Source organism: Hypanus sabinus, chromosome 13 (assembly GCF_030144855.1).
Source record: "Hypanus sabinus isolate sHypSab1 chromosome 13, sHypSab1.hap1, whole genome shotgun sequence".
In the NCBI taxonomy this organism is placed as follows: domain Eukaryota; kingdom Metazoa; phylum Chordata; class Chondrichthyes; order Myliobatiformes; family Dasyatidae; genus Hypanus; species Hypanus sabinus.
In genome coordinates this window covers 104,507,195-104,518,646 of record NC_082718.1, presented here as the reverse complement: position 1 = coordinate 104,518,646, position 11,452 = coordinate 104,507,195, and the positions used below count along the sequence as shown (strand labels likewise).

Genomic DNA, 11,452 nt, shown 5'->3' with positions numbered 1-11,452 from the left:
GGGAACTGGATAGTTAAAAGAGATGGGCGACTTCAGAAGCAACATTTGGGTTATGGTTGGATTGGTGAGTTGTAATATGCAGGTAGTGGGTTGGGAGATGTTGGGAAAAGGTAATCTGTCAACCATTTTACTAAAAAAAAGGGAATTGCAGATTGTTGAAGGATCTCCTGTCGAGTCAGAGAACAGGAAAGGCGTGCACTCTGGGACTCCTCTGTGCTCCATGGACACAGCAGTCTGATAGGTCCTTTCAGCTTTGAACTGGGTCTCTTGTAATCCACAGTATCTGATATGGTTACAAACCAGCTCCAAACGAAGTTTACTGGAGATTTACTTGTCTTCAGACAAAATATATTTCTCCTTGAGATGAAATATGAAAGCACATCTGAAATGAAACTTTAAAAGATGGGGTTGAGAGGATAATAAAAATCATCCATGATGGAGTTGCAGGCACACTCGATGGGCCGAATAGCCTTATTCTGTTCCAGTGTCTCTTATGGTCTCAATATTATCAACAAGCTCGGTTTCGTTGATACTCCTGCTCCCAGCCTTGATTCTTGACACCCTGGTTTTCAGTCAGACCTTCAGCTAAGGTCGCCTGTTTCCCCTCTCATGGATACATAACAACCCCCGTCGTCATTTCAGAGAAGACCAGGAGATGTCTGCCCGATCTCCGGGCAGTATCAGCCTACGACATGATTTCACATCGGGTTTATTGTCGTGCACAAGTGCGCTGAGCTACAGGTACATTGAAAAACTCGCTCGCCGCGGTATCACAGGCACGTAGGCACAGACAGCACACAGAATGCAAATTGTGCACAAGTTATACAAGGCAGTGAAGAGAGAGGAAAAACAAGATCTTAGTGCAGAAAAGAAGACGCAGAGACTATTGCAAGAGAGGTGTTCAGATAGCATTAGGGATGAGCAGGTCCGGTTTGCAACCAGCCGGAGCAGGAACGCAGCTGCTTCTGTACCTGGTGGTGCGGGACTTCCAAGTTCCTGTACCTCCTGTCTGATTGAATTCACTGCCTGTGGGATCTTGCTTTACACTCCCTGAGTTACGCCAGAAAATACTCTTTTGCCGGCGAAGCTTTGCGTGCGATGACACAAACCCTCTCGTTCAAAAGGCTCTGGGTATGAATACTTTTGTTGTAATTGAGGGCTGGAGAGAGTGCACGGTACGATTTTATTGGGTTTTAGTTCCTAAGTGAGAGAAGGGATCTCAGTTGGACGCTGAAGATCGCTCCCAGGTGCAGACGGAGCCCATAGCGTGGGTTCGTTTGCGGCTTAGAGTCTTTTTCAAGCAGGTTTAGAGCCAGGCTTCCTGTCACATGCTCCCAGTAATAGGATCCTTCTTCGCTGGCTCGCTCGCTCTCTCCCTCCCACTCCCCCAGGCTGTCCTTAGGTACAGCTGGAGTTAGGGATCAGAGGGCTGAGAGGTAACACCGAGCTGGAAACCTGACCTCCCCAGCCGGATTGGTGCCTCTCCGCTACCTGCCCCGCATAGCCCTCCCCTCGCTCCCTTGCTCTGCCGTCTCAGCGATGGCTTCCTGGGCAGATACGCTGGCCCTGTACATGAGATTCGGATGTATAGTCACCCTCGGGTGGGCAGAGCTGAACACCGGTGAGTCTCTTCGCTACGGCGGTTTTAATTTATAATTCCTCCCGGGTGCGGTGATTGTGTTCTTCGGGGTACGGGGCAGGGAGTGTTAAGTGGCTCGGTGGGACAGAGGACAGGGTCCCAGCTCGCAGGCAGAAAGAGGCACCAAGTGTGGGCAACCGTAACCTGGCGTGGGGGAATCATGTCTCTCAGACTTTCAGGATAGTTTTGCTGCATCATTTGCAACTTTGACAAAACGACTGTGATCTTTGTTAAATACTGAAATGCACAGGAAGATAAAGAGGTAAACGAAACAATGCAGAGCTACATATTAATGTACCTGTATAAATAACCGCTTATGACATCTCTAAATGTTAATAAATAATTATAATATAAATGATTAATTATGCAAACTAATTAAACGTACAAAGATAAGCAAATAGATGGATAGATAAATAGATAACTGCTCTATATATGAGGCTAAATATGTCGGTTGACTGAAAGCCAGCTAGATATGTAGAAAATGGATAAGCGCATGGTGGAAATTGTCAGACGCCTGACAGATCCCCTCGCAAGTAGTCGGTCATTGCACGGGGATCAACGCATGGCCGGGCACAGGCGGGTCGATATATTTCAGCCAAAGTGACACTGGCAGCTTGTACAGGCCGGTAGGGTGGGTTCGGTTCGGACCCCTGACCCGTCAGCCTTCCGCTGTGATAAAGAAATCACTTTTACTGACAGTCCATTCTGGAACCCGATATCTCTTGAACCCATGATTCGATTGGAAAGAGATCAAATATGAGATCGTAACTAATATCGCAGCGTGTCTTCGAGCTAACGAACAGATTCTGATTAAAACCCGTCCCTGGAGAATGAGACGTTAGTGAGCTGCGATCTGGTGCGAATTTCCTCTCCATGTTACCGGGAAATTTAGTTTTTAACATCTTTTAAGTTCTTTATTGGTTTTCATGGCGAAAGGGAAGCGTGCTAAGATTTAGTTCCGAAATCCTGCGCGCAGTTTAACGTGGCCCAGGAAATACAATCCATTTCTTATCCCTTATTGAAGCCCCTCACACATGACAAATGATCTGGAGTCCGAAGCCTCATTAAAATAAAACGGTTCATTTTTTATTCTCTCTGCCAAATGTAGCGCTGACTCTTAATTAAGGAGCCCCGCTTTCCACAAATCGTCACAGGCTATTAGTTCCTCAATGCCACCATCTGTGGACCGACATCCGTATGGTCTCGGTGCTCCCCGACGCCGTGACTGCTAACTACAAACTGCTACCCGCTCGACCCTTCGCACCAACGCCGTCTCCCGAAAGCTTCGGCACCCAGAAATCCTCCTATAAATGCACTGCCTTCCAGAACGCCAAGTCTCCAAAGTTAGGAATCAGCCGTCCCGTAAGATTATAAGACACAGGAGCACAATTAGGTAGTTCAGCCCATCGAGTCTGTTCCGCCATTCCATCATGGCTGATTTATTATCCCTCTCATCCCCATGCTCCTGTCTTCTCCCCGCAACCTTTGAAGTTCTTACTAATCAAGCACCTATTTTGTTTTAAATATACCAAATGACTTGCTCTCCACAACCGCTTGTGGCAATGAATTCCACAGATTCACCACCCTCTTGGCTAAAGAAATTCCTGCTCATCTCTGATCCAAAGGGATGTCCTACTATTCTAAGGCTGTGCCCTCGACTCACCCACTACAGGAAACAATATACCTCAGCACGTTGAAAATGAAGTAAGGTTGGGGCAAGTATATATAAAAAATAACCCTGCAGATCCGGGAATCTGAAATTGAGGACAGTCGAGACTCAACAGGCCAGGCGGCATCGGTGGAGAGGGAAACCGTCTCCAGGTCGAGACCCTTTGTTAGGGGAATATTGGGACTGGTAATTATAGGAAGAATCAGGACGAAGTCGGATGAACTGATACAACAGTTGTTTGTAACGTAACGTGCAACTGGTCACCTCCCAGCTCCGCAGGGTTCCCCAGCACCAGAGGCTGATCCAGTCTTGAGTTTGACTCGGTCGTTACGATTAGCATCCGAGTCGTGGGGGTGGGAGGTAACGGGAAGGGTGAAGGCCAAGCTAAGAACTGCCCTGGCCCCGTCGCCGTCTGGCGATCCTGGTTGATCATTGCGGGTTTGTGAAGATACAAGAGATTCTGCAGATGCTGGGAGTCTTAAGCAACTTGCACAAAATGGAACTCCGCAGAAACGAACAGTCGGCGTTTCTAGGTCCGGAACGTCGAATGGTAATTTCCCTCCATAGATGCTGCCTGGCCTGCTGAGTTCCTCCAGCACTTTGTGTATGTATGCGTGTGTTTTGCGGGATTGGGAAAGGAATCCTGTCGATGCTCATTCTTTATGTCTGAGCTGTGGAATGATGCACCGAGATCTGGTGTGTGGGACACTCTTCAGGAACAGAGGAGTGGGGTAGCGCCGCAAATCTCCCTAGACAACACGACACCCTTTAAGGAGAGACAAGGGACTGCGAGATGCTGGAATCTTGAAGTCCTGTTGCTGGACTTCGTCCCGAAACATCGCCAATTCCTTTCCTCCAATAGCTGATACACGACCCGCAGAGTTTTTCAAGTAGTAGTTCATTAGCCCCGTTATTTTTACCACGGAGGTGATTACACATACGCCCCCAAACAAAGCACACGGGGCCCAAGGTGTTAATTTTCAACGCGGGAAAAATAAATTAAGACTTGGACACGGAAAATAATATCGGCTGCAGTTTGGAAGGTGCTGACAGTTACACTTAGTTAATTTTATTAACCATACCTATGGACGGGAACGCTAGTCATCTCTTGGAGAAGCATGACACAGTTAATAATCTAGATACGTTATTTCGACCTTTAGGTACAATGCTGTAATGCATGGGCATTGATTAATACTAGGACAATTTGGAGTTTAAATATTACCACAGGAATTTAATATAAGTTTTAAAAAAATAATTTGTGTATAAATATGGTTGGTGTCACTGAGAAGAAAATAGAAGGCAAAATCCCTCTTGGGAAGAAGATCCCAAGGTGAAAGATACATTCCCGCCCCGCATCCCCTGAAGTAGTTCATTTCCAACTTCCACTAAGTTCTACCCTTTCAGAGGAAGTAGAGATGGGCAGTAAACACCAGTGCAAGATACCTCTTAATGTGAACAATGTACCTTTGAGATACAATAGGCAAATGTGTTTAATTTTCATTAAACATATTTGATAACTGGCTGACATTAAATACAATTACCGCTGAGTGAAAGCAACTTGTTAAACAGAGTGAGAGGCAGAGACAGCGAGAGGTAGAGAGAGAGAGGGAGAGAGGTAGAGAGAGAGGGAGAGGGAGAGAGAGAGAGAGAGAGGGGGGAGAGAGAGAGAGGGGGGAGAGAGAGAGAGGGGGAGAGAGAGAGAGGGGGGAGAGAGAGAGAGAGGGGGGGGAGAGAGAGAGGGGGAGAGAGAGAGAGGGGGAGAGAGAGAGGGGGGAGAGAGAGAGAGGGGGGAGAGAGAGAGAGAGAGAGAGAGAGAGAGAGAGAGAGAATCACCTGAAGTGATTTCAAGACAGTGATGTAATCTTGTGGCTTCACAGCACGATTATAAACTGTTCAAGTCTTGGTCAGGAAATATGTCATGTCATTGCACCCTTCAATTAGACTAGAGCCTTGTAATTGTTGCCAGATATCCATTATTGACTCCACACCACACACATATGGACCAACGAGTTACTTTTCATTTAATCCTCTCTTATCGGTGACCCGACTAAAACTCTGGTTCAATGGCATAATAACGTTCAATATCTTTACTTGTATCACAAAACAATTTGGACTCAGGAAGGGCATTGTTGGAACATTGGCTAAACCACAGAAAAAAACAAGAACTCCAACTGCAAGTAAGGCAATTATCTGTCTACAGTAATAGGTATTTATGTAATTTTAGTGTTTGGTTAAAAGAGATTTTTTTCCCCAAACCAATTGTTGTTGCATAGGCAGATATGGTGACCATTCTTTGATGGTGCACTTTACAAGAATGTTGGCTGAGGGAGGAATGCTGGGCGAGGAATCAAGCAAAGTGCTATGAGATAGTCAGTGTTTTTGTGAGTAGGCAGTTCAACGTATCATTCAGCAGAACAATCTCTCTCACTCCAGAATTGCTGCAATGGATGCAGAAGCCCTATTGGAGCATCAAGTTTATTGTCATGTGCACAAGTCTCTAAGCATCTAAAGCCAATCAGCTTGATAGCAGCAGAGTTAAGTCTACAATGGTAGGTATGGTTTAGGAACATATTCAAGCTTATAACCATATTTAACTATAATTTTAAAGCCTTATTAAACAATCCAGCCATCTGTTATATAATGCAGACATAGTTGCCATAGAACATGTCGAGAGGGAAATCGATTGGAATATAATCTAATATTTGCTTATGTCACACTGATAAATATTTATTTGCTGGAGGCTTACAGGGAAGATAACACTCTTATGCACTTAAATTCATACCCTGAGTAGTGTCCAGAACTCTTCCCTCTCTAAAAGCTCTTATGTGAATTTTAGGTGAATATGTGATGTATTCATGTATAAAGGAGCTTTGCCATTGGTCTGTGGCAGATAAATGTCATGACCACTCACTGCCTTGTCATTTCTGCCTAAAAGAAAATTGTTGTACATTGCTTCGAAAGCCTGGGACTAGAGGAGCTCAAATTAAATTTAAAGTGATCCAAATTGCATAATGGATAAACAAGTAACATGAAGGAACGTTTCTGCTGTAGGACGGAGAGCTGGATGGGAAAACACTTCAAACACAGTCTCCTCAAACAGTTTATCCTTACATTCCAGACCAAAAAAAAAATCAGAATCAGGGCTACACTCACAAAGCCAGTATCCATGGCCTGTTTCTAATCATCTTTGAAGAGGCGGTGGTGAACTTCCTTCTTGAACTTGCTGTAGTTCCTCTGGTCAAGGTGCTCCCGCAGTGCTGCCCAGTAGTTCCTGGATGTATTCAATAGCAATGAAGGCCATAAGACCAGAAGACTTGGAGAAATTAAGTCATTTGGCCTGTGGAGTCTGCTCCACTACTTTATTACACAACATCCATTTCCCTCTCAACCCCATTCATCTGCCTTCACCCCATGAGCTTCCATGTCCTGACTAACTATCAACCTCCAACTAAGACATACCCAATGGCTTGCCCTTCACAGCCACCTGTGGCAATGAATTCCACAGATTCCTGACCTCTGGCTAAAGAAATTCCTCCTCATCTCCATTCTAATTGGACGTCCCTCTATCCTGAGGCTGTGTTTCAATCAGATCCCCTCTCAATCTCCTTAATTCCAGCGTGTACAAGCCCAGTCTCTCTAACCTCTCTGCGTAAGACAGTCCAGACATCCCAGGAATTAACCTCGTGAATCTACGCTGCACTTCCTCTACAGCCAGGATGTCCTTCCTTAACCCTGGAGACCAAAACTGTACACAATACTCCAGGTGTGGTCTCACCAGGGCTCTGTACAAATGCAAGAGGATTTCCTTGTTCTTGTACTCAATTCCCCTTGTAATAAAGGCCAACATTCCATTAGCCTTCTTCACTGCCTGCTGTACTTGCTCATTCACCTTCAGTGACTGATGAACAAGGACTCCTAGATCTCTTTGTATTTCACCCTTACCTAACTCTACACCATTCAGATAATAATCTGCCTTCCTGTTCTTACTCCCAAAGTGGATAACCTCACACTTATTCACATTAAACGTCATCTGCCAAGTATCTGCCCACTCACCCAGCCTATCCAAGTCACCCTGAATTCTCCTAACATTCTCATCACGTCACACTGCCACTCAGCTTAGTATCATCAGCAAATTTGCTGATTTTATTCTCAATGCCTTCATCCAAATCGTTGACATAAATTGTAAACAGCTGTGGTCCCAATACCAAGCCCTGTGGCACCCCACTAGTCACCACCTGCCATTCCAGAAACACCCATTCACCGCTACCCTTTGCTTTCTATCTGCCAACCAGTTTTCTATCCATGTCAATGTCTTCCCCCCCGATGCCCTGAGCTTTGATTTTACCCACCAATCTCCTATGTGGGACCTTATCAAATGCCTTCTGAAAATCAAGGTACACTACATCCACTGGATCTCCCCCATCTAACTTCCTGGTTACATCCTCAAAAAACTCCAACAGATTAGTCAAGCATGATTTACCCTTGGTAAATCCATGCTGGCTCGGCCCAATCCTATCACTGCTATCTAGATATGCCACTATTTCATCCTTAATAATGGACTCTAGCATCTTCCCCACCGCCGATGTCAGGCTGACAGGTTGATAGTTCTCTGTTTTCTCCCTCCCTCCTTTCTTAAAAAGTGGGATAACATTAGCCATTCTCCAATCCTTAGGAACTAATGTCAATCTGTTTCATTTCCTCTGTTACCCTATGTCCTTGGCCCATCCATACATCTGGGAGATTGCTTGTGTCTTCCTTAGTGAAAACAGATCTAAAGTACTCATTAAATTCTTCTGCCATTTCTCAGTTTCCCATAACAATTTCACCCAATTCATTCTTCAAGGGCCCAACATTGTTCTGAACTATCTTCTTTCTCTTCACATACCTAAAAAAGCTTTTTCTATCTTCCTTTATATTCCTGGCTAGCTTGCGTTCATACCTCATTTTTTCTCCCCATATTGCCTTTTTAGTTAAGTTCTGTTGTTCCTTAAAAACTTCCCAATCATCTGTCCTCCCACTCACCTTAGCTCTGTCATACTTCCTTTTTTTTTAATGCTATGCAATCTCTGACTTCCTTTGTCAACCACTGTGGCCCCTTTCCCCCTTTGAATCCTTCTTTCTCTGGGGGATGAACTGATTTTGCACCTTGTGCATTATTCCCAAGAATACCTGCCATTGCTGTTCCATTGTCTTTTCTGCTAGGCTATCCATCCAGTCAACTTTGGCCAGCTCCTCCCTCATGGCTCCATAGTTTCCCCTGTTCATCTGCAACATTGACACCTCCGATCTGCCCTTGTCCTTCTCAAATTGCAGATAAAAACTTATCATATTATGATCACTACCTCCTAATGGCTCCTTTACTGCAAGATTGCTAATCAAATCCTGTTCATTACATAACACTAAGTCCAGAATAGTCTTGTCCCTCGTCGGCTCTCGTATAAGCTGTTCCAGGAATGCATCCCGTAGGCACTCTACAAACTCCCTATCCTGTGATCCAGCACCAATCTGATTCTCACAGTTCACCTGCATGTTGAAATCCCCCATAACTACTGCGACATTACCTTTGCCACATGCCAATGTTAACTCCCTATTCAACTTGCACCCAATATCCATGCTACTGTTTGGTGGCCTGTAGACAACACCCATTTGGGTCCTTTTGCCCTTACTGTTCCTCAGTTCTGTCCACACAGACTCTACTTCCCCTGACCATAGCAAACAGCTTCTCCAGATCCACTCTATCTTTCAATGTTTGATAGGATGAAGGAATGGTAACATGTTTCCTGGCGAATCTGTGCACTATTTGGAGGAGCAGCTGCAGGTAGTGTTCCCATGCCTCTGTTGCCCTTGTCCTTCATGGTGGTATGTAGGGGAGCTCATGTGAAGGGCTCTTGGAGAATTGTATGCAAGTAACCATGCTGGACTTCGGTGCTGAATGCAACTGCTGTCCATCAGAGTGCCAGTCAAACTGTCTGCTTGGCGTGTCAAGCTTTTTGATTGTTACTGAAGCTGCCCTCTGCTAGGCAAGCGGGGAGTCACATCCCTGACTTGTGCCTAGCAGATGGTAGAAAGGAGGTGCATCTTTTGCCACAGAGTACCCAGCCTCTGACCTGTTCCTCAGCTGTTTTCTTTATGAAGTTGGTCCATTTGTGTTTTTAGTCAACAGTGAGCCCAGGGTATAAGGGTATAGACAGTGGTGGACTTGCCATGCACTGTTAAGAGTAGCTGAAAGATTCTCTTTTATTTGTAAGACCATATAACCATAGGACATAGGAGAAGAATTAGGCCATTCAGCCCAACAGGACTGCACCGCCATTTGATCATGGCTGATTTATTTTCCCTCTCAACCCCAGGATAAGAACTTAACTCATCCGCTTTCAATATACCCATCAACTTGGAACTTCCCAGTCATCTGCAGCAATGAATTCTACAGATTCACCACCGTCTGGTGAATGAAAGTCTTCCTCATTTCTGTTCTAAGGGGAGCTTCTTCTATTCTGAGGCTGTGCCCTTTGCTCCTACAATCTTGCACTATTGGAAACATCCTTGCCACATCCACTCTAACTGGGCCTTTCAATATTTAGTATGTTAGGAGCTCTCCACTCATTCTTCTAAACTCCAGCAAGTACAAGCCTGGAGCCATCAAATGCTCCTCATATGTTAACCCTTTCATTCCAGTCATCATTCGTGTAAATGTCCAATGGATTGATGCCAATGCCAGCACGTCCTTTCTTAGATATGGGACTGGAAACTGCTCACAGTACTCCAAATGTGTTCTGACCAATTCCTTATAAAGCCAAAGTATTACATCCTTTCTTTTATATTCTTGTCCTCTAGAAATGAAACCCAGCATTGCATTTGCCTTCCTTACAGCCTGCAAGTTGTATCATAAACATACTTGCCCCTAAAACCATCCATTCCATCATCCAGCTATACCATGAAAAGTAGCTAACCCAGCACAGACCCCTGCAGAACACCACTAGTCACTGGCAACCAACCAGGAAAGGCCCTCTTTATTCCCACTCCTTGCCTTTTTGTCAGTCAGCCAATTTTCTGTCAATACTAATACTATTTCTGTAATACCATAGGCTCTTATCTTGTTTAGCAGCTCCAGTTCTCCAGAACCATTCCATAATCCAGTAATTCTTGAAAGATCACTACTGTCTCCAAAATCTCTTCAGTTACCTCTTTCAGAACCCCGGAGGGTAGTCTACTTTGTCCTGGTGACTTATCTGCCTTCAGACTTTTTAGTTTCCCAAAGTTTTTCGCTTCAGTAATAATGACCACTCTCACTTCTGCCCCAGCCTCTTAAATTTCTGACATGTTTTTGGTGTCTTCCACAGTGAGGAATGATGCAATTTCTTTATTCTCCATTACTACCTCTCCAGCATCATATCTTAGTAGTCCAATGTCCAGTTTTGCCTCTCTTACTCTTTACCTGAAAATACTTTCAGTATCTTCTTTTATATTATTTGCTAGCTTAACTTCATATCTTATCTTTTCTCTTATTATTTTAGTTGTCTTTTGTAGGTTTTTTAAAAGCTTCTCAATCCTATGGTTTTCTACTATTTTTTTGCTTTATTGTATGCCCTCCCCTTTTCCTTTATGTTGTCTTTGACTTCCCTTGTCTGTCATGGTTGCCTCATCCTCCCTTTAGGATTTTTCTTCTTTGGGATGAACCATTCCTGCATCTTTTGAATTACTCTCAGAAACTCTAGTCATTGCTACTCTTCTGTCATTCCTGCTAGTGTTCCCTTGCAGTCAATGTTGGCCAGCTCCTGTCTCATGTGGTCATTGTCCAGCATCACTGTGACATGAGGATTACTTGTCAATAATCAACCATGCCCGAATGTTGTCCAGGTCTTTCTGTGCACAAGGATGGGCTGCTTCATTTTGCTGAAGATTTGCAAATGGATTTGAATATTACATAGTCATCAATGAACAGTGTGACTTCTAACAGCTGGGCCGAGGACATTGCTTGGAGGAACACATGCAGTGATGTTCTGGAGCCCGCAACCACAGCAACTTTACTTCTTGTGAGCTGTGACTTATCACTAGAGTGTTTTCTCTTCTATGTCCATTGACTTCAGTTTACCAGGGCACGTTGATGCCACAATTAGTTAAAGATGCCTTGATGCCACACTTTC

General features: G+C 44.6%; 1 protein-coding gene across 3 annotated transcripts in view; it reads left to right on the top strand.

Annotated features, from left to right (window-relative positions):
- Positions 1 to 1,435: 1,435 nt before the first annotated feature.
- The window catches only part of kremen1 (kringle containing transmembrane protein 1), a 246,620-nt gene continuing 236,603 nt past the window's right edge, over positions 1,436 to 11,452 (top strand). For all 3 annotated transcript variants that reach the window (XM_059988317.1, XM_059988315.1, XM_059988316.1), the window contains exon 1: positions 1,436 to 1,621. In XM_059988317.1, the coding sequence (XP_059844300.1) occupies positions 1,540 to 1,621 (82 nt within the window). In that variant the 5' untranslated portion in view covers positions 1,436 to 1,539. The remainder of the gene's footprint in view (positions 1,622 to 11,452) is intronic.